This window comes from Rutilus rutilus (assembly GCF_951802725.1).
Source record: "Rutilus rutilus genome assembly, chromosome: 5".
Taxonomy (NCBI): domain Eukaryota; kingdom Metazoa; phylum Chordata; class Actinopteri; order Cypriniformes; family Leuciscidae; genus Rutilus; species Rutilus rutilus.
Window position 1 is genome coordinate 4,578,461 of NC_140213.1, and position 24,851 is coordinate 4,603,311.

Consider the following 24,851-nt stretch of genomic DNA (forward strand, 5'->3'; position numbering starts at 1 on the left):
CGATTTTTGCATCTTCCACGTTTAAAATCGTTTGGATGTGTAAATTGGCAAGACAAAACACTTCCAAATGATAAACATTCACTCGATGATGGTTAAACTTAGTTCAACTTAATGCGTGTTGAACCATGGGGCCTGGTCTGTACGGATCAACTGCGATCCGTTGCACTCCTTATAATTAATGAACACACTTATCGCCATGATTGCTGTCTAACCAGAGATGGAGAAAAGTCCTACTCCAGTAAGTAAACGTGTCCCTGTCACCAAAAATGTTGGCACTCAATAGCGCTTCACTCAATGTTTTCTGGTGGCATCGTTTATTTTGACCAGTTCTGTGCACCCCCGACTATATTCACTTAGTACATTTTAGTGTCACCCACTCGGCAGCCAATAATGATTTGTTGTTTTATTTCGCTTATTGGTTGTGTACATTTGTTGTGTTGTCTTTGTTCATTATAGCAGATTTGTACAAAGTTCAAGTCAAGACCTCTAGACAAACCCTCACAGTTTCATATTAACCAGATGATGTCAGATCAGACCATGTTAATATTGTGGAAACAAACTGGAAACACAAGACTCAGCATTGTGCTTATTGACCTTTAGACCGTAAAGCCAGAAGCAAACTACATCAATAAAACCATTATTCTTATACCAATATAATGTTTTTTGTTCAGTAAAACTGTTTTATTTAAAATAATTTAATTTAAAAATGCAATTAATGTTCTTATTTCTTGTGAAACAGACCTAAACAGAAAAAAAAAGTATTTCCTTGCAGCATCCTGCCAGCTAGTTTTGCATATATGGCAAACCTGTATTTACTGTATAAAGGATACAGTATAGATAGATGACTGAAACATTCAGCACTTTTCAGCACCCATTGTTAATACATCCTTTAGATGATTTGATGATTCAGTCTTTAGTTTTGAAGTAGTTATTTAACAGAATCATGTTTTTTTCCATTTTAAGAGATGGTACATAGACATGTGATTTGAAAGGGACTGAATGGCAGATGCACAGCTGAAGGCTACAGTTATATAATGCATGCTAATATCTACTCTCAATTATCAATCAAGCAAAATTAAAGAGATTAATAATATAGGAGGTTTTAAGACTGATTTGATGGGTTGAGTATATTTGTTGAATTGAGTGTTCCTGTAGGTCCCAGGAAATGCATGATGTGCTCAAATGTGCCTCTTCAAGTCAAGTATATTTGTATAGCGCTTTTCACAATACAGATTGTATCAAAGCAGCTTCTTCAGAATAAAGTGCCTGTCAAATGCACAAAGATAATGAAAATGCACAGAATCGCACTTCATCATTGATCATTGCCTCTGACATGATCTGAGAAAATCACACTCTTCCAACAAAGTGTTATATAAATAACAGGTCTGTTCTGTTTATGTCAGTTGTTCCTCTGTCCGTATGATGGGCTGCTGTTGTTTTTATTCATAATTCTTTTGATCAGCATTAGTGTTTAATTTTCATGTGTTTATTAAATCTGCTCTCATGCATTTGGTGAAGCTACAGGTCTGCATACAGTATATATTTGTACATTCTGCTTCGTTTGATGCAGCCATGCTTGAAAGCATCTGTAAATTCTCTCTGGATGTTTAGCCATAGCAATTAAAGGGGACCTATTATTATGCCCTTTTTTAGACATAGCCGACTGTGTTTATGTGAATTCTTGCCAAGACTGGCATTTTGATATCATTCGGCTTTATTTGTGCTCACTTTGGGTGTTCGCGCAAAACCTTCAGGAATAGGTCAAATCATGCTGAAATTCAGGCCCTGTAACACCAACACTTTTCACTGCAGCAGGCATCGGTGTATCGATACTGTGGGAAATGAGTATTGGAAGTTTGGAAACGTTTCAGATATTTCATTATCAATACATATTGAAAAATCTATATTTTTGACACTTGCATAGAGAATAAATCAGCAGCTGAATAAAGCAATTCCCAAAATGTCTAAATCAGAAGTCTCATGTGTCAAGATTCCTTCGCTTTTCAAAACACAATGTGGTGAATTTGTTACGTAGCTTAATGTTGAACACAGAAGGCAGATTAATAGTTAAACAGTTAGCCGTGTATTCTGACGCTTTCCTGTGAAGTATCAGCAGTGAAGAAACTCAGAAGCTGCCCTGATCCCAAACAAGACCGCAATTATTCAATCCATCCAGCAGAAAGGTGGGAACGAAAGCTGAATTTTGGGGTTTTTGAAGTGTCATGAGATTTTGTTTGTTATAGTGACTGAGGCTTGATGTTTAGTATTTGGTAGTTTAGATCCAATTTGCAAAATATAGCCTTTTAAAGTGAGATTCTGCAATGCATTTATTATTTGTGGTCTCGAGAGAATCCATGGTCATTGTTCAATTTATTTCACAGCCAATATCGGTGCAGTAGTGACAGGTTTTCCTTCTCGTATCTCACTTGCTTTCCTCGTTCAGTGTCTGGGTTCAGGAAGGTCTCTTATCTGGGCTTGTGTTTTCTCGTGGGGTTTTCTCCTTCTGCTGAGATGTATCTAGAGCTTTCCCAGTCTGCCTTGCTCTGATAAGAGCTTCTGGTGCTATTTTAAGACATGGGGAACTTGTAAGTGTGCACTTTCCAGCTGAGAGACTCTGTCCATGTTGTTAATATTTCAGATTTAAGAGTTGTTTTTTTCTCAGCTTTAGAGGAGCACAGTAGGTGTAAAATTGTTCTCATAATGCAAGCTTAAAGTCGATGGGGAAAGCCCTAAACTGCTTGGTCTACTCTTTTACTGGTCATTTGATCTGGATGATGGAGTTTCAACTTATTTATTTAGAAAGTTTGGGATCGATAATATTTTTGAAATAAATCATGTGCTTAATCATAATTTCATATGAGCATAATTTCTCCAGTCTTCAGTGTCACATGATTCTTCAGAAATCATTCTAATATGATGATTTGCTGCTCAAGAAATATCTCTTGTCAATGTTGAAATCAATTGTGCTGCTGTCCGATTTTTTTCAGGATTCTTTAATGAATGAAAGTTTAAAAGAACAGCATTAATTTGACATAGAAATCTTCTATAACATTATAAATATCTTTACTGTCACTTTTGATCAATGTAATGCATCCTTGCTGAACAATAGCATCATTGACTTCATAATATTTAGTAATTATACATATTTAAATAACTCCTTTATATCTATAAATGAATAAAAACATTTTTTTGATGAATCTAAAACCTTACGGTTGGTCATGTGATAGGGCGAGTGTGTTTGTACATATGTTTATGTGATTGCAGACTCACTGTAAGTCTCTAAAGGAGAGCTTTGTGATTAAGGAAAAAGCTTCAGTGTGTGTTTGCTGTAACTGATTCAGCGATGCTGACGGGAAGCTGTGATGGAGAGATGGCTTCCATTTAACAGGAAATCACATTGTTATATTATCACAGAAAAATTCACTGTCTTGGCTATTTCACTTCCAGTTGCAGTAACACACATTCATCATCATTACTGGGTAAGGGTTTGTGAGTTTGGGTTATGTGCTTTTTTTATATATATATACAGACCCTTTCCAAAAAATTTGAATATCATGGAAAAGTTTATTTATTTCCATAATTCCATTCAAAACGTTAAACTTCCATAGTGCGGAAGCCCAAATTATGTACAAATAAACAACTAAATACTTGAAATCGTTTAAGTTGTGGGCCCTGAATCTATGATCTATGGATCTATCTATCTATCAAATTTTTTGGAAAGGGTCTGTATATGCTCTTCTCCAAAAATGTATATATTTTCTATTATAGCTTCGGCAAAGCTTAAAACTCTTGTTTTTGAGCTGTGGATGATTGACAGGCGAGTATAGGCGAAGCTTTGATCTTTCCCAGGACACAAATGGACCGATTGGTGTTTACACTACGAATGCCAAATATAGTGTGTTTCTGACTGACAAACCCAATCCAATCGCAAACATTTTGGACCCTGGAGCTTTTCATTGACATAGTGCCTCTTCAAGTGTGCAGGATTTATAATTTGTTTGCAAGTTTATAGGTATAAAAATGACATATTCATCATCAGACTACTTCAGATTTCAAACGGGCTGAATTTGGCTCTAGGGCCGGCATTAAACGCGCGTGTTCCTAGTCTGACGTCAGTCTGAAAGCGCTGGGGTTTTGTTTCAGCAGCAGTTAAAACGCACACAAAGAGTCCGACAGGCAGCTGTCTTGAATGATTCATGAGTGTTCTAGGCCATGTTGAGCTTCAATCCACTCTAGCAGTTATACGTAAGGGCTCATTCAGAGGAAAGTGTGGACCCTCAGGCATGTGTGCATAAACTCACACTCCGGCTAAATCTGAAGTGTGTTAAGCAAACAAGAGGAGCTGACAGAACAACTGACCAAAAATGAGAGATTTTCCTGCAGTTTGAATTGCAGATATGAGCTTTCCTGTCGGTGTGTGTGTGTGTAGCCTGTAGTCACCACAGGCAAATACCTGCACGCACCTGAGCGTATCGCTCAGCGATAAATCCCTGGAGCTGATGGAATGAGGAGATCCAGGATGCCGAATGGGATTTTTTTTTTGTGTGCTTTATACTGGATATTCCACCACAATATCCACATATTATACATGCAAGTTTTTCTTTAGTAGTCAATGTATCCAAGTTAAAATTAAAGATGTTGTTTTTTTCCACTTGTGACATTTCGTTTAGTGAGTAATATGTTTGTGAATGTAAAAGGTCTGCAAAGTTTCAAAAATTAAAGTGCAGATAAATGGAGTTAGTGTCTCCTAAAGGAAAGACTGATTCTGAACTAACAGAAACGAGTCAACAGTAATTCCTACATATAGGTTTGTAACAAATCTGCATAATGCCAGCCTATGGTCTTCATTGGCTGTCCGTGAACAGTGTCTACTTTGACCCTCAAACACTGTTGTAGCTGAGACTGGAAGTATTCGGTTCGTGTTGTCGACACGTTAAGAAGACGCTGTTTTGCAAATCCACTTTGCATGCACTTCCAAAGGACTCTGGTGGAATTGATATGGAAAAAACATGTGAAATGATAGTGGTTTAATTACATTTAATGCAAAGTGGTCTGTTTTATTTCAAATCAGAGGAGAGGGAACAATAAGAATATATTGGCAAATAATGACTGAAGAACAGGTGAGCGGATGTGTTTTCTAGTGAATGAGTAAAGCACAGATAATGAGGATGAATATTTATTTACAAATATTGCCTGGACATATTTAATCTAAATAGCTTGAAATTGAAATGAAATGGCCCTTACTGTAGTGTTTAAGTAGTTTCAGAAGCCTTAACCAAGCATTATAAAGGCTGTGAAGCACTGCTAGTGTGTTTCATGAGTCAACACTTATTAAACTCCACAAGAAACTGTTCATTTATTTTTCTGAGATGTTGTGCTGGACATGGAGTCTGAGTGAGACTGACTGCGCCCTCTTGTGGTGAACTCATACCATACACTATTCAAAGAGAAAATGCCACGTGCATGATGCAGCTGACCATTACTCAATAAAACAACAGTCAACTTGACAAAAGTGACAGTCAAGACATTTATAATGTTATATGCTAAATGCTGTTCTTTTAAACTTTCTGTTCATCAAAGAATCCTAAAAAAAATTGGATCATGGTTTCCACAAAAATATTAAGCAGCAACACTGATAATAAGAAATGTTTCTTGAGCATCATATCAGCATATCAGTATTTTTTTTTTTACTGAATGATCATGTGACACTGAAGACTGGAGTAATGATGCTGAAAATTCATCAATCTTCATCTTTATCAACACAGGAACCAATTACATTTTAAAATATATTAAACAGGAAAACAATTATTTTAAATTTGTATTAATATTTCTCAATTTGTATTGTATTTATTATTATTTGTCAAGTAAATGCAGCCTTGGTAAACATACGAGACTTCTTTCAAACGCAAAATGTAGAACGGTATAGAGCTGGTAAGTCCCGCCCCCTCCGCTAACCCCGCTGGACCTCAAAGTTGAAAAACCGTAATAATTATTTTCTGGTCCCGTTTGAATTGTGCCATGAATGTGAACATATGTTGTCTGTGAATTTTTTATATAATCTTTCGTGTGAAGAATGCTACAATTTAGCGGGTAGAAGTTTGATACGGTTAGACTTTGTGTGAGAGCACTTTGTGGACTACAACTCTTCGCTGCTTTCGACGCGTTTGAAACGCCACCACCACTAGCACACGGACACTAGCTCACGGATCCCGCTAAACATGACTGTGTCTTTGGTGCACTTCACCGCCTTCTTTCAGGGAGAGGACAAAATCGTTGAGGTTGGCGAAAACCACGGGTAAGTCAACTTTATGGGGTGACGTCACATAGGCGACATGTAGTCTTTCTCGTTATGTCTTTTCCACAACTGCTAGCCGACGAATCATACCATATACTGTCAAACTCGTAACATGAAAGATTATATTAAAAATTCACAGACAACATATGTTCACATTCATGGCACAATTCAAACGGGACCAGAAAATAATTATTTTCTCCCATTCACTTGCATTGACGGTTTTTCAACTTTGAGGTCCAGCGGGGTTTTACGGAAGGGGCGGGACTTACCAGCTCTATAGTTAGACGTTTCATGTTGTCACGGCAGGATGATTGACACTTCTCAACATGACTCTTTCCCAGCAGCCAGCAGAGCAGCCAGCAGAGTAGCCATGACGACGACTCCAGCCGATTCCTGACTCCCTCCATCCGTGAGGACAGGTACGTGCATGTCAGAAACATCAATAATTAAGGTCAGTTTTAATAAATGAATTGATTTGTGCAGAGGTACTCAGCCAATCAGAACTCCCAAGAGCTCAGGGACAAAGAGGAATCGTTACATAATGCTTTCCACTGATGCTCAACTCAGCGGCTTTAACAAGCATGACAGGCATAAACATGAATTCAACAGCCAGGCTTGATCTGATGATACTAAAAGCATAGTTTTCATTCATTTTTAGTTCACGATTCCTAATGCATTATCTAATGGGAACAAATCAAACCTTATTGTAAATAATAATAATTTCCTTAAAAAAAAAAAAAAAAACACTTGTTTTGATAATTTGTTACTTAATGCAAATATGCTTTTGCCTTTTTAAGTGTACAAATACTTTTTGGGGACACTTTTAAAACCTGAATAGTCATCGTACACTTGCCAACAATGTAAATGGTTACAGACAAAAACTGGACATCAAACACTGAATCACGGCCGTACGCAGGGTCTTATAAATACCAAAGTCCCAAAAATGAAGAACATTTAGATTTTCCTGATCTCGACATGTGCATTTTAAGGTGGTTTGAAGGCCCAAAAAATGTACAGCTGTAGCTTTTAAAGCATGTCAGTGGCCAGTCGCATGAAGTATTTTATCAGATAACAGATTCTTAAACATGAGAACCAGTTTAAATGTCGCATCCACACTACAAAATGGAAATGCACAATGTTTATGCTTATTGACAATACACAATCACATATTCGAAACGGGAATGGCCTTTAATAAGAAATGATTCAAGGATTATTTTGCATAGATGTTACATTTCAAAAAACGCCAATGCAATCCTTCTGTGTCCAGAGGCATATGAGCAATTAGTATGAGCATCAAAGATCAGTTTCAGCTACTTTTTCTTTCCTAAATTAATCAATGTTTTTGGACTAATCTGTTCATTTAATCAATGGTTCAATTGCTCACTCATAAAGACAGACACTTGTCGCCACCTACTGGCTTAATGTTGCAAGAGGCGCAAACACAAACAAGCGGAGTGATACAAACAGTGAAAAGTCCCAGTGCTGATACTGGGGAAATATTCCAACACATTCGAGGTAACGTTATACAAATATATTTATACAATAATGGCAATATGTTTAATAGGGTGCTTGTGTTGTTAAATTAAGCGTATAGTTTCCACCGTCTTTGATCAAATTGATTATTTCTGTCGGTCATTTAAAACATCGTATGCATCTTATCTCGCACTGTATGATCGTTAACTGAAGCGCCGCGTTGCGATTCGCGCTTCTGTGAACATAAATCCCGCTTGCTTTGATCGGTCTCAAACATTTTGACATTGACGAGCGGTGTTGAGCTCAGATGAGAAGGTGGCGATGGGCGAATCATTGCAGCACCAAATTAGAGTTAATATTAGCCAATTATTTCACAACTTTCATTATATACTGTACACTCAGACCGAGGTCTGGACATGGAATCATAGTCTGAAGCAAAAAAAAAAAAAAAAAAACTTCGGGTCTGTGAGTCTTTTGAACATCATGCATCATGTGATTTTCTGGGAAACCTTTCAACTTCGACTGCCGAAAGTATGCAGACTGACTAACTAGTGGACTGCAATTTGGGACAGAAACTGGTCACATGTTGTGTTGTGTATTCCAGCCTTTACAAACATCTTAAACTGACTAACACTGTTGATTTTCTCACAGGGCTGACGGTGGAGCAGACAAGTGTAGGTAAGAATCAAGACCACATCAGTACCAGACATCCTTCTGTTCTCGAACGAGTGTGTGTGTGTGTGTGGTAGATATAGCAATCTTGATCTACATATCTCTGCAAAGCTCAGTGCGACAGCTGTTTTGTTTGAGGTGAGATATCTCAGAGCCCCGCTGTACTTTTGTACAAAGTTGAGCCCTGAATACAGTTGCAAGCTACGGAATGTCATTGTTTGCCTTTTTTATTGGACAAACAGCTCCGATCACAATGCCAGGGAACAAACACACTGCCGTGCTCAAACCAGGCTGTCTGGGGCTTCAGCCGTTCCGCTTTCTCTTGATTTCAGTATTTGACCTGCGAATAAGAAATATATCGAAGGCCAGACATCTGACCCGTAGTTGTGGAATAAGACATAACGATCCGTAGTTGTCCAGGAACAGAAGGTAAGTGAAGGCCGAACACAGATTAGGTCTGTCAGCAGAGATGTGTTTAAATCAGTACAGTTGCATCTGTTGCGCTGATGGTGTGTTTTGTGCATCTATGCTTAACAAGTTCAAATCCTCTCTGTAAATCACTTCTAAAATAGTTTCCGAACAAAGTTTTCTTACTGAAGTTTTTCCACATGAACTCCTGTAGAGAAGCGCTGCGTGACACTGTGTGCTTTCATGTATCTCTCTGCGGCTGAATATAAAGATGCATTAGAAGTACTTCAAAAACATTTTTAGATTTTTTTTTTTTTGGAGAACATGCCTGAGGAATAAAGTAGGACTTAAACTGAAGTCTTTGAAACTTATAGTAGCTCTAAAGGCCCTTTCACAGTGATAACTCAGCTCACAGGGAACATTATTAGAATGTTTTGAAAAGGTTTGCTCAAAGTTGTGAACAAACGTTCTTCCAGTAACATTAACAGAATGTTCGTGAGTGATCAGGTCTTTAAAAATGTTCTCAAAGCGTTAGCACTAAACTGTTATTTATTCATTGTTCATGAAGTGTTTTTTTTTTTTTTTTTTTTTTTTTTTTTTTAGTTGGAATGTTTCAGAATGTTCAAAGAACATTCCCATAATGTTTGCAAAATTCTGAAATGGAATATTCCTTTAACGTTCGCATAACCAAAAAACATTTTTAAAACATGTAAGACACTGGACTTTCTGAACGTTCAGAAATGACGTTTTCATAACCTAATGTGAACGTTAGCAAAATGTTCTTAGAATGTATATTTGTTAGTTGGGAAGACTGTGATGCATCAAGTTGTACGGCACAACGTCAAAGCCATCAAGAAGTAATGGTTATGGTACAGTATACACATTAGATGCTCTTTGTAGAGTTTTACTTTTGGTTGACACTCTTGAAAAGGCACCGCTCGTGACGGGGCGCTTAAAACAACAGCATGAGATACAACGCGGTGTTGGGTTAGTGCTGTGACCCATCTGTACTTGGAGGTCAAATCTTCTGTCCTGATGTGTTGCTGTGTTCTGAGTGGTCAAGACTGTTGTCTGACCACCACCACATGCCAGTTTAACCAGTGGCAAGAGGCACAGCCCATCTCTTTTGTTTCATGTCATTGGCTGCTCGTGGATTTAGAAAAGCGTATACAACCTACCACAATGGGAGCTGTGTAAAAGTGTGGCTTTAACGCATTGTCTCGTGTCAATACAAGATTTAACTCTCTGCAAAGGACGGCTCTCTTGTGTCTCGCATTGTTTTTTTAAAAGTGCTGACCTCCTCATTTTTGGCTTCTTTTTGTACATATAGTGTAGATCCATAGAAAAAGAGAGAGAGCATACTGTATCTCTTTAATATTACGATTGTTTTACCTAGACCGTAATGATATTAATTAGCCTTTTCTTCCATATAGTGACGTATATTTGAGTGAAAATGACCTCTGGAAGAAAAAAATATTTGGGTGGGACTTGATTTTGTCCATGGGGAATTGATTGGATGGTTGTGGTTTGCTTTGATTAAAAATCACGAGACACATGAATTAAAATAAAATAAAATAAAAATAACAATGCGCATGGATAAATCATTTATAATACTGCAATATTCCATCAAAAAAGAACTGTCAATTTTGATTTCATGGTGACTTTAAAGGGGTGGTTGATTGTGATTTCACTTTTCTAACTTTAGTTAGTGTGCAATGTTGCTGTTTGAGCATAAACATCATCTGCAAAGTTACGACGCTCAAAGTTCAAAGCAAAGGGAGATATTTTCTTTTAAAGAAATTGCTTTTTAAGGACTTCAACAAATGGCTGGTAGAGACTACACAACATTCCTCCCGGGTTAGTGACATCACCAACCCTATAATTTACATAAACCCCACCCCCTGAACACGATTTATTATCAAGGCAGAATATGCTAATCAATGACTAGAAGATAACTACACATAATAAGCTACATAAATTCACCAACTAACCATTCAGAAATGTTGTCTACATGTTGTCACTTCTTCTTGAGTCTCTCCATCTTTGTCTGACTCCGGTTTGAACATAAAAGGCTAAAAGTTTTTGAAATTTTCAGTGCACGTCTGTGTGAGGTAAAATAACCAGCTGTTGAAGCTCCGCCCCCTGTGCCGGGAGCAGCAGCTCATTTGCATTTAAAGGGACAGACACAAAAATGGTGCGTTTTTGCTAACCCTCAAAAAGTGACAACTTTAACATGCTATATAAAAATATCTGTTGGGTATTTTGAGCTAAAACTTCACATACACACTCTGGGGACATCAAAGACTTATTTTACATCTTGAGAAAAGGGCATTATACCACCCCTTTAACATTGAAATGTGGTTGAAATAATGGCTGTTCCTCAGTATGTGCTCTTAAGCGATCTTGCGTCCTTGTGTTCTCGTATTACGTCATGATCAACCATTGAAGTTCAATTCCAATACTCAAATACACAAATTAAGTGCATACAACTAAAAGTTTCATGCTTCAAAAAGTGCAAAAATGCACAGTAAAAGTGATCCATATGAATCTAGCCGTTTAATCCAAGTCTTCTGAAGAAGTGATATAGCAGGAGTAGCAGGAGGCATATAGCAGACAGAATAGCAGGATGGTGAGTTAAAGATGACAGAATTTAAAAAAAATTGGGTGAAGTATGGCTCTAAAAGAACAAACCCTGTTTTGTGTTTCTTTTATTTTTGCCTTGCAATGCAGGCTGATAAAGTGCTGATTTGGATAAAGACATATCTGTTTAACAGCCCTGTGTCCTCGCCTCCCCCTCCCATAAGACGTGTGAGAGCTGAGCGTTCAGAGAGCTCTTCAGGAGCAGATAATGATCTTCAGAGCTTGACTTCAAAAAGCTGCGGACATCTTGGAATTTACTTTGGAAGAGAAGAGAGTTTGGAATTTCAGTCTCACTTCAGTTTGCATTGCTATTTTCTTCATGGAGAATCCCAAAATTAAAATGAAAAAAATAAATAACATTTTAAAATAATTTAATTTAAGATTTTCGGTTAGCATGAATGATTCAATGACTCACTCATGAAGACTTCACTTGTTTCATTCCTGGATGAATCAGTGTTTTTGAGTTCCTCTCTTGAATGAATGATTCGATGACAAATACATTTTTGTGACAAGTAAAGAGTCACTTGTCGCCACCTACTGGTGTAACGATGTAATCGATACGATCTTTATTTAAAGCGTCAAGTTACTTTAAAAAGGTGATTTACTCTATTTCGATCACTACCGTAGACACTGGTGTTTATATCTGAACCGAGCACCCACAGAAAAATAAGAGATGTTCATTTTAACCAATCAATCGCATCGGATCCCGGCGGGTCGAAATGCACACCTGATAAAAAAAAAAAAATGCTTTCTGTTTTTGCATGATGATAAATTGCATTTTAAGTAATTAACTCAAAAATGATCAGGTATATCAGCGAGAGAGCAACTCGCAAAAACACTCATGTATTTTTGCAGTCCGTGTGATTCTCTTCGTGAAGCACAAATAACATTTGTGTAATGAATTCATCAAGCGCATCATCGCATGGAGAAAAAAACTAAAGCAGAACTGCATTTTCAGATAAACAAAACACAGATAAGTTGGATAGTCTTGTGTACGTCACGTTTAGAAATGCACTATAGAAATAAACGTGGACTCACATACGTCTCTCATTCAGCACAAACTAAAATATGTGCGCTTTGTGCATGCGATAAATTTCATTGTGTAAGTTGCTTGAATATAAGTTGCAGCACATTTCAAATAACAAAACAGGGGCTGGAACATGTATAAAGATCTCCAAATCGAATTTCCTTCAATTTTGTGGTGAAATATGACCTTGATTTTTTTTAATGTATTCATGAGTTCACTCACATATAGTATTATTTTTTATTTATTTGCACGTTAATGAACAATCTACACTTCTGTACAGACTGTAAATGAGCCAGACTATAGCATAAATGCTTATTTTCATCTGTAGTCCCGTATATACAGACAGAGAGCAGAATGCTCTCTTGAAGATAAATGAATATTGTATGCGTCCAGTGATCTGCGTATGAAGAGATGTGTGTGTGTTGTGAGCTGAGGAGGGTCAGTCCAGGTGAAGTGTGTGACACCGGATGAGGACGTCAGCCACAGGCTCTCTCATTCCCTCAGTAGCTGAAGGGAGGAGTGCAGATCCCTCCATCATGGTGTCCAGAATTAGCCTCAGATTACTCACAGCCACAGCGGTTCTGCCATTTACATAACTCTGTCCCCTCACTCTCTCTCCATGCCTCCTCCTCACAACTGAAGCCAGCACGCTACAGCATGGCTGTTGATCTAGAGAAACTCAGTTTCCTCACATAACAAGAACGGGGATCCTAACCTGAGAGAGAGAGAAGGTGAGAGAGACACTATTCTATTCTTCAATGGTTCTCTGCAGGTTTAGTAAATAAGTCTTCCTATCTAGAAGCTTGAAAGTTCTGTATTAAAATGACCTGTTGTTTTATTTGAATGCTTTACTTTACAAGTAAGTGAGTAAATAGTTGGTAGAAACAGGCTCTTCTTTCATTTGTAAATGTTTGCATTGAATTTGGTCTGTACTGTAGATTCCATTGCATGATCGTCCTATGCTGACAAGTGTTTGGTTGGTGTTTGGAAAGATTATAATGTGTATAATTATAATTATCCAGACTATTTTAAGATATCAGAGAGAGATCCTCTCTTTATGAGAGCATAAATTTGAAACAAAATGTATCTATTTATGATGGTAAACCTACTGCATGTGAGGAGAGCGACCTCAAAGAACTCGGATGGATTGTAGGTTCTTCAGATCAGCTTATTAATCTCATCCGAAAACAGAGGAAAACTAGTGTGTTCACACTTGGCAGGTTTGGTTTCATTAACACTATCTCTGGTGTGATTGCTCTGTTAGTGCGGTTCATTTGAATAAGTGTGAACGCTGACATCTGAACCCTGGTGCGCACCAAACAAATGGACGTGGATCTCAGTCCGCTTCCAGTGGGTTTGACTGAAATATGAACGCAACACAGACCAAAGACATCTAAACTAACCAAAAACAGGATGTGATGTCACAAGATGTGACCCTAAAAAGGACAGAATGCTCAAGCATACTTGGTTCCTCTCGTCATCGGAGCGATGTTGCCCATCACTGTTCAGTACAGGCTGTATCCTTAGCTTAACTCCACGTCTTCCAGGGTCACGGCAAAGGCGATTCGAAAGACAGCAGCTCTTCTTTGTTTTCAAGTAGCAGGGAATTCTCGCGGAACCGTCACAACTCTGCCGTCATTATGTTAAGCCCGCCCACCAACTCTATACACGATGTGATTGGCCTGACTAGAGTTTGTTTTTTCCAGCTCGCAAGCCAACGGAGAGTTGCTAGACGACACTAGCCTGGATGCCAGCCGAACTTAGCCCCGCCCACAACATTTGAGGTCAGGAAGTTCGGTCTGGAATTGATCCGTTGTGGAGCAACTATGCTCGAACCAGAGCTGGTCGGACCAATCAAATTGTCAGGGCGGGCTTTATATGATGATGGACAGATGATCAACAGTAACGTAATCATCGTAATCATCCATGTCACCAAAGAGCAATTGGGTTGAATTCGTTTACAACAAAGATGGCTGCCACTGGAGAATTGAGATGTGTAGATTCCGCCATCGCGTCTGTTATAGAAGATATCGACATTGCATTAATTTTAAAAGAGGAACAGAGAACCGCGATCAAGGCATTTGCCGATCGGAAAGATGAATGAAGAACATGCGTCACTTACTCCTTTGCTCTGATTGGTTGTAGGTCTATCTAATTGAGTGCAGAGGCATTTTCTTTCCTGGTTCAGTTGAAACACGCCACATAATCACAGCCCAATGGAGCAGTATCAGACTCATATATCTGAGTATGACGACGTCAGGCTAAGACGACACTGGCTGCAAAATAAAATTAGCTGCCGCTAGGGTGCGTCTATATTTCTAGGCTAGAGTTCTTTAGGTTTTATATTAAAAATGACAGTGTGAACATGAAGCGGACCAAGACTAAATGTATAATTTTCTTTTTTGGACCAAAAGAACCAAGAAAACCAAACTACAAGTGTGAACACACCTGGAAGCTCTACTCTTTGAAGCATTATTTTGTTTCCTTTGTTTACTTTTTAAAGTAAAATTGTTCAATCTAGATACAGTATGCAAGCATTCTCATTTGTAGAGAACACTAGATTTGGGCATCTGCTCAAAATGCTTGAGCCACATTGAAATAGAAATTGTACTGCTAATGTCTCTCTGCTAACTATTAGGATACTGCCTTATTTTAAATGATGTACCCATATACAATGTGCAAATACATTTTTCTGTAGTTTTGTATTGTCACTTTTTTTATGCTTATAAAATAAAGAATTTATTAGATTATGTGTTCTCCCTGGTGTATTGAAATGGCACCGAACCATGGATTTAATTGCAGCCCTACTAGTTGGTCGCAGGTTGTTGTATAAGTAAGTCCGTTTTTCCAGATCAGAAGGACTGTACATGTTAAATGCATATACATTTTATGTAGTCATGATTTAGGTTTACACTTGCACATAAATGACCTGAATCTAACAGACATGGATTAAAGGTTTTTGTAGCAATACAACAGGTGTTGTGAAGAGATCTCTGTGTGTGTGTGTGTGTGTGTGTGTGTGTGTGTGTGTGTGTGTGTGTGTGTGTGTGTCTCCAACATCCTTGCCCTTGTGGGGACATTATTTGAGGTAAACAGCTTATAAATCATACTACGTGATGTTTTTAAAAATGCAGAACGTTTTCTGATAGTAAATTTAGGGATAGGGTTAGTGTAAGGGGAGATAATATACAGTTTGTACAGTATTAAAACCATTAAATCTATGGGACGTCCCCATAAAATATTAAAACCCAACGTGTGTGTGTGTGCGCGTGTGTGTTCTGTGCTTCTCTCTGGGTAGATTTATGTTTGCTGTCATTGAGGGATTTCCAAGACTTTGTGGTTTTCAATTGGGTTATTTGTTGGAGCTGAAGTCGGTCTCGCTCTCTCTGGTGAAGGTTGCTCGCCCCTGCCTATTACTCACAGTCCCTGTGATGTCCTTCAGTGGCTCAGAGCTGAGGACTGTGGGAGATTTATGAACCACTCATACCACTTTTAACCCTATAAAGCCTACTATATCATATAAGATGCATGAATTCCTAAGGCCTTTAAATCATCAACATTATCAAAACTTGAAAAACCTGTTGTTCACAATCTACTACATGCCTTTTGTTGATTGATAGTTACATTTTTTTTTAAGGAAGTAAAAGGCCTTTAGGGGTGTCTTCACACTGCAGGTTTGCTTTGATTAACATGCAATTCTATTAGTGTGGTTCATTTGAATAAGTGTGAACGCTGCCATCCGAACCTTGGTTTTAAAATCATGAAAACGTATAGGATGATGTTATTTGTCAGCCGTGTTCTGATGAGGCGCACATCTTACCCTCTCATTGCTGTGGTTTATCATGTTGTTCCTTTTTCATAATCAGTTTTGCTGTGGTCTGCACTTTTGCCCATTATCACAGCTCAATTTCTGTCACGTCAGTCTGAGACGCTGTGTGTTGGTAATAAAATCCAATTTCAGTAGGGAACAGAACTCAGAGTTCTCAAAGTAAGTGGATTTGACACCGGTGATTTGAGGGTCCCACAGAGGATCATTATGTCTAATAGAGCTAATATTAATACAGTAGAGGGTTGTGTAACTGGTATAAAATCACCACTGGTTTCACTGTCTTTGAGAGTTCATCCCTCACGCAAAGAAAACATATTTCCTAATAAATGAATGATCAATATATTAAATGATTTAACGGTATATTCGAATATATACAGAATGATATATTGTGTAAATATATTACAATTTATTGCCGGTTATGTCAAAGTTTTTAGAGAAGGTTGTAGCTGAACAATTAATAAACTATCTAGAGAGTAATAACCTCCTTCACCAACATCAATTTGGTTTTAGACCACAGCATTCCCAAGAAACAGCTATTTGTTATTTCTTGGAAAAAGCTAGGCATTCTTTGGGTCAGGGACATGTGATTGGGAGCATGTGTTCATTGACCTAAAAAATACAGTTGATACAGTTAACCACACTATACTTTTATCTTAATTAAGTGCATTTAATTTTAGTAAACGTTCAATTGAGTGGTTTACCTCATATTTAAATCTAAGAGATCAGTGTGTTAAAATTGAGGATAGAAAATCATTGTTTATGAGAAACAAAATGGGCTTACCTCAAGGCTCAGTCTTAGGTCCTTTTTAGTTTGTTTATAAATGATTTACCATGTTGTCCAAAATAATTCCAAAATAATACAACTTAAAACACTTAACAGATCTCCCCCTATATTAGTATTGAGCAAAACACTAGAAATAACACTTAATTTGAACATTTACACTCCTTTAACAGTCAGAACTCATTCTGTGAATCGTGTACATGTGTGTACAATACATTCACATTTATATGGGAACATGTATGTGCAATATATGTACACAATAGAGTCTAACACTTTATGAGTATTACATTTGACTTATATTTGTCTTCATTTCTAAATATTTTTATATGGATCAATATATAGCCTTACATGGTCAATATATATATTGCAGTATATTGAAAAATATAAGCAGTAGTTTTCCATCTATGGAAATGTATTATGTAATATATTGCATTATATTTTGCAGTATATTCCCATATATTTTTGTTATGTAAGGGATGCTTCTGCTTCTTTATAGGTGGTGTGTTTGAAGCTCATTTACATTGATCAGTAGATAGACACACTGTACGATTTTGGGCTGTCCCAGACGAAAGATGACCAATCGTGGTGATTTCTGTGGCTGTGGCTCCTAAACGGTGGTCATATGTCGTACAGTGAGAGAGGTTCAAAGACTTGAGACTAAAGATAGCCTGTGCTAATGTTCTGACAGGGTCAGAAATTCAGCATGATCGTTTCACAGTGTGTTTGCTGCTACGACCTATACGTCTACTGACTAGCCAATAAAAATGCAGACATGAAATGGTGTATTGATTTACGCAACATGACGCTAAAACTTTAAACTACTTACCTCAAGCTCCATTTGCAAAATTGCCATGCCAAGTTGGCATCTATTCACTAGCCATGACCGCTTCCATATCTTTTTTTCAACACACATAAAAAACACAATTGCCAAAGTGCATTTGTTTACTAGCGCATGCTAACAACATTTTATTCTTTTATACTATCTTGCATCGTAGCCTTCGATTCAATGAGTGTCATCATCGTACAGTCTACATACATGTTGTACCCAAGTGTATTAGATCCATGTCGTACAGATTTGTAATGCTCTGTAGGAGGCATTAGACAGACTAAACTGAAAGTAATTGTGACAATTGCTCAATAATATAAATTGAGTTGATTCTCCTATAATTTATAAAAAAGATGAAATTGCTTAAAGGGGTGGTTGAATATGATTTCACTTTTCTAACTTCAGTTAGTGTGTAATGTTGCAGTTTGAGCATAAACAACATCTGCAAAGTTACGACGCTCAAAGGTCAAAGCAATGGGAGATATTTGCTTTTAAAGAAATTGCTTTTTAAGGACTACAACAAATTGGCTGGTAGAGACTACATGACATTCATCCCGGGTTAGTGACATCACCAACCCTAAAATTTACATAAACCCCTCCCCCGGGAACGCGATTTATAGATTATCAAGGCAGAATATGCTAATCAATGACTATTAGCTAGAAGATAATGACTAGAAGATAACTACAAATCAGCTACATAAATTAATCAACTAACCATTCAGAAATGTTGTCTTCATGTTGTCACTTCTTCTTGAGTCTCTCCATCTTTCTGACTTCGGTTTGAACATAAAAGGCTAAAAGTTTTTGCAATTTTCAGTGCATGTCTGTGTGAGGTAAAATAACCAGCTGTTGAAGCTCCGCCCCCTGTGCCGGGAGCAGGAGCTCATTTGCATTTAAAGGGACAGACACAAAAACGGTCCGTTATTTGCTAACCCTCAAAAAGTGACAACTTTCACATGATATATACAAATATCTGTGGGGTATTTTGAGCTAAAACTTCACATACACACTCTGGGGACATCAGAGACTTATTTTACATCTTGTGAAAAGATCATTATACCACCCCTTTAAATTATTTTGATGAGTTAAAGAGCCGCCATGACTTTTTTTTACAGTTTAGAGTAGGGCTGAACGATATTCTGTTTTAACATCGACATCGCGATGTGCGAATGAGCGATAGTCACATCGCCGGAACATGCGATGTGAAGGGTAACGTTAGTAGTACCCATAAGAGAACGGTAGCACACAGTAAACACGAGTTTGTTGTATGGCTTTTTGCTGGGGTGACATACGCGTTCTGCGTGCCTGCACAGTGATTGGTTCGCTGTGCCGCAGCTCACCGCGCTCACAGCCAACATTCAAAAATGCGCGACGAAGAGGATCCGCCGCAAAAAAAGTCAAAATCAGCTATTTGGGACTAGCCTATTTCGTCTACAAAAAGGAGGATGTTGACCAAAAAGAGGTAGGCTACTTTGCTGGAGTGTTATAAAGTTGTGGATGGTTGTCTTTTTTAAACATTCGTTTATTTTTCGTGTTCGCATTTATGAGGAAAAAACAATGTTACGTGACATTACGGACGCGACCGTTATGAAAGCGGCACTAAAAGACTGCTTTAAAACTTTCACAGAGACCTCAAACAGAAAGCACAAAGCCTTTCTTTAAACCGAATTTCGTTTTGTATTAATTGTATCTTAATTTTAATCAGTATTTCATTATCCAATTTCCTGGATTTAATAATGATTAATAATAATTAAATATAGCAGCCAGCGCCTGAACCGGAGATTAAGCTATGAACCGAAACTCAGCGTAAAAGGTAGCCTACTCGCCTCACACACCAAAAAAAAAAAAAAAAAAAAAAAAAGAAATATATATATTATCTACAGAAATCTCTACTTTTAAACAGAACCATTAAAAAAAATATATAGCTATATTTAATCTGTATGAAAAGTGCATTTCTCCCGATCACTGCTGCGAAGATCGCGAGTCAGTATATTGTCAACTTCATCTTTACAGAAAACACTTGTTTATTAATAAACAATTAAAATGTCTCATTGTAATATTTTACATATTATGAATCATTACTTTTGCTGGGTCTAGGTGGCGTTTACATGAACGCGTCACTGAATCAGCACAGAAAACATCATTTTTCAGGTCCTAGAACCCGAAGAACGTTAGGTCCTGTGTAGAACGTTCACCGAATTCTGAGAGAAATATGTTTCTGGAATAAAATATTAAGTGGCCTTTTTGTTACTTGTAATGAAGCTTGCTTATTAGTGAAATTATTAATAACATGGAATGGTAATTATTGACTTTAGCCTGGATTGATGGCTCGCAATATCGCGATATATATCGTTGGGGGAAAAATATCGCAATGTAATTTTTTTTCCAATATCGTGCAGCCCTAGTTTAGAGGCTGTTTTTCAAACTATAAAATTACTGCCTACAAGTGCAAAATCTTAAGGATCAGAGAGAAAAATTCAAGCTCTCTCTCTTTCCCTTGGCAATACTGCATCATGTTATTTATCCGTCAGTTTTGTGCAGAGTTTGTCTGAGGCAGGCAAACATCTTGACCCTTCCACAAACCCCTCAAGCTGAGAGCCGAATGAGGGACTCGCTCTTACACACACTGAAAGCAGCTTGACTCAGTCCCTCTCAGATCAGGCAGCATTAGAGGGAGCGAGAGCACTGTTGTGAATGGGAAAGATGGAAGCCTCTTGAGAGCAGTACTGTGCTATGAGTCAGAGCGAGTGTGTGTGTGTGTGTGTGTACAGCGAGAGAGGACACTGAATGTGAGCATGTCCTCGAGGGGCATGTGGGTGCTACCGTAGCTGTGTTCCTGTGATTCATTCTCAGTGAGGTCAGTGAGTGTGTGTTACTGCCGTGCCTACCTGTGTGTATTAAACCTCTATATGCAATATTCTCAGAGGCAGACAGAATTGGTGGGCGATAAGGAAAGACGTCTTTCCTTCAGTATCTTCCCCCGTATGGCAGGAAGTTTTGTGGCTTCTCCATCCGTGTGATTGTTCATTCGCTGTGTGGATTGTGGCGCTGACGTAGTCCTGTAAACATTATATATGTGACCCTGGATCACAAAACCAGTCACAAGTCGCTAGGGTATATTTGTGGCAAAAGCCAACAATACATTGTATGGTGCAAAATTATTGATTTTTATTTTATGCCAAAAATCATTAGGCTATTAAGTAAATATCATGTTCCATGAAGATATTTAGTAATTTTTTTACCGTAAATATATAAAACATTTATTTTTGTGAGTGAATGCAGCACAATCGCGAACATAAATGGACAATTTTAAAGGCGAATTTCTCAATGTTTCGATTTTTTTGCACCCTCAGATTCCAGATTTTCAATAGTTGTATCTCGGATGCATTTTCTTGTATGTGTTTCAAACCTCCTCCTCCTGATGTGGCAAACGGCCTCATATACAGCATTTCCACCCTCAGATGATTCCCCCTTATGACAGTCAGATTTCTCAGACAGTTTTCTCTTTTGAAAATTCGAGTGAATTTTGATTGAATACGTAAAAAGTGTAATTTAAATATTTAATATTAAATAATTTAGCACTGTATAATTTGTCTCATTTTATTTATTTATTTATTTAAAAAAATATTCAGGGACAATTTACAATATTTGGAGGGCCAAATTACTCTCTCTCTCTCTCTCTCTCTCTCTATATATATATATATATATATATATATATATTTAATAAACCATTTAATACATAATAAAATAGTTAATAAAACATAAAATCATTAAATTAACTAATTATTTAATCACCAAAAAATTATTAAATATACATTTTATTTAATTGTTTCCACTTTAATTGTTCTCAACTTGTGCTTCTAAAAATCAATTCAAATATGATGGTAAAAATGAGCGCAAAGTAATATATATATATATATATATATATATATATATATAATATCATAGAATTTTTTATCTCATCTTATTTATTTATGTCTTTTTTATATTTGTACAGGGGCCATTAATAATAAATGTATTATAAGGTTATTTGCTAAAGTCTAAATTTTAACTGTATTTCCTGCAGGTCAAACCGGTGCTTTTAAAGAAAGTATACAATAGATTAAATATAAACAAAATAGCCATCAGCCATCCTGTTCTCTGTATCAAGATAACATAACTGTGTGTTTTGTTAGTGTATTTGTTTTGGGGTTTTTTTTGCCACCAGAGGGCACAATCTGCACCTTTTCACCTCTCACATTCAGTGCAGTTCGGCCAATTACACACACACACACACACACACACACACACACACACACACACACACACACACGTCTGGTTTACTATCTTTGTGGAGAATCTCCATAGACATAATGGTTTTTATACTGCACAAACTGTATATTCTATCCCCGTCACAGAAAACGTTATGCATTTTTACATTTTCACAAAACATCACGTAGTACAATCTATAAGCTGTTCTCCTCATGGGGAACCGAAAATGTTGAGGATTTTGGATATTGCCATCTTTGTGGCATAATGTAGGGATTACCAGGCCCCCCCCCCCACACACACACACACTTGTGGTACACAGATCCGGGAACATGGTGTACCTGTGGCATATAATCACAGGAAACACAACGTCACACTCACAGACTCTCTCTCTCTCTCTCTCTCTCTCTCTCTCTCTCTCTCTCTCTCTCTCTCTCTCTCTCTCTCTCTCTCTCTCTCTCTCTCTCTCTCTCTCTCTCTCTGTGTGTGTGTGTGTTCATTATCACTGTTGAGAGAGTGACAAAAATCAGCTCAGAATAACCCGTCAGCACACACCGGCACTTGTTGTCACGGTATAATCGGCCCCTGCATGCGGCCCTGAAGTGTCTGTCGTGGGACTGTGACTCCAGTGTTTCGGGGCCCATTAGTCTCTATGGAAACTGACCATCTTGTCAAGAAACAAGATTCATATCTGTCACTTATTTGAATGCCTTATCCGTTTGGGATATTCTTACTGATGAAATAAGGTTTCTTGTGGGATCATTTGTGAATTTTTAAAGCTGTTACATTTTATTTTATTACAATTTATTATATTTGAGAGACAAAAATGAGTGTTAATTGAGTTGTTATTTTGGTCTATGAGTTTCTATACAGCTTTTAGATACTGGATGTGGATGATGTAATTGGATAGTGTGTGTGTGTGTGTGTGTGTGTGTGTGTGTGTGTGTGTGTGTGTGTGTGTGTGTGTGTGTGTGTGTGTGTGTGTGTGTGTGTGTGTGTGAAAGAGCATCTGTTTGTGTATTAGATGCAGCACTGCCTCTTTCACAAGTTCATGTTTCTATACACCCTTGTGAATGTAAGCATATTCAACCCTTTACATAGACAATGATGAGAGAAGGGAAGCACAATGACACTAAGGAGGCGATGAAGAGGAGGAGGGCTGATTCACACACTGAGCGTGGGGAGACGCCACAATGACACGCCACTGAGATTTAAAATGCAGTATATCTAGAAACAAATGGCAAATGAAGCTGGGAAGAAACCATGAGAGTCGGTTACTTAGTTCCTTTTATATAGAGATTCATCAATATTACAATTCTAAATACTAAATACTAAAATCAGTCATTTTGAGATTCGTTTTGGAGTTTGGGTCAGTATGAGATATATATATATATATATATATATATATATATATATATATATATTATTTAGAAGTACTTTTATTTAGCAAAGACATATTAAATTGATCAAAAGTTACCCTAAATAAATTGTATAACAGCTTTCTATTTCAAATGCTGTTTTGGACTTTCCTCTCATCAAAGAGACCTGAAAAACAGCTATTGTTATTCATAATAATATTTAAAAATGTTACTGTATTTTTGATCAAATAAATGCACCAATGGTGAGCATAAGAGACTTCTTTCAAAAACATCTTTAAACCTTAAACCTTTGAACAGTAGTTCAAATATGTTATCAATATGATACCAATATATTGTGCTAGCGCAAGTCATAGGAGCTGATATATTTATGTCTTCTGTGGGATTCTTTCAACTGTTTTATCATCCGCCGGGCAAAAACGACTCAGTTTGAGGCATCATTCATGAAGTGTAAGTTCAAAACCCTGAATATGTGCAATACTAATAGTAATTTTTAGCCTGAGCTACAGTGACTTCAGGTGTCGACTGAGATCTGGTTGTAGTGTGTCTCTGGAGCTCGTGCAGATGTGGAAATGCCACACAGTTACAGCTGCTTCAAAGGCCATTTCACAAGCCTAAACTTTCATCCGTCCTGCCCATCGCTTTCTCACAAACCTGTTTCTGAGCCTCGACACCATGTTTGCCTTATGTGGTCAGAATATGCTAATGAGGGCTGCCACTGATTGGCCGTTTATCAGAATAATAAATATTCTCGTTCTTAATTCACCTTTACCCCACTCAGCTGTGTGTACACTTCCACATGGGGATTTTCCATACGGATTAGTGAGAGAGAGAGAGAGAGAGAGAAATAGAGCTGTGTGTGTGTGTGTGTGTGTGTGTGTGTGTGTGTGTGTGTGTGTGTGTGTGTGTGTGTGTGTGTGTGTGTGTGTGTGTGTGTGTGTGTGTGTGTGTGTGTGTGTGTGTGTGTGTGTGTGTGTGTGTGTGTTTTATAGGAGGCGGGATTACCGCATACCGCCACATATCCTCACTATGACACGGAACTGGTGTGACAGTCACCCGGTCAGCTGACAGCGAATGCTCACCTCTCATTGGCTGCCATTGATCAACCTATACAGCTCTAAAAATAATCCACAATGGTCCCTCACGCAGGGTGTGTCCAAAAGAGAGAGAGAGAGATGGGACGAGAGACCCAGACAGAGAGAGGGAGGAAGTGAAAGTTGCAGAAATTGACGTGTTTTTAAAAAATGACCACAGTTTTGTTGGATGTTCCACATCA

At 37.7% G+C, this 24,851-nt stretch overlaps 1 protein-coding gene across 5 annotated transcripts in view; it reads left to right on the plus strand.

Annotated features, from left to right (window-relative positions):
* The window catches only part of gramd1bb (GRAM domain containing 1Bb), a 165,169-nt gene that overhangs the window by 78,103 nt on the left and 62,215 nt on the right, over positions 1-24,851 (plus strand). For 4 of the 5 annotated variants that reach the window (XM_084409068.1, XM_084409070.1, XM_084409066.1 and 1 more), the window contains 2 exons: positions 6,637-6,714; positions 8,420-8,446. In XM_084409068.1, coding sequence (XP_084265194.1) covers positions 6,637-6,714; positions 8,420-8,446 — 105 coding nt within the window. The remainder of the gene's footprint in view (positions 1-6,636; positions 6,715-8,419; positions 8,447-24,851) is intronic. The other variant, XM_084409069.1, reaches the window with a different exon arrangement.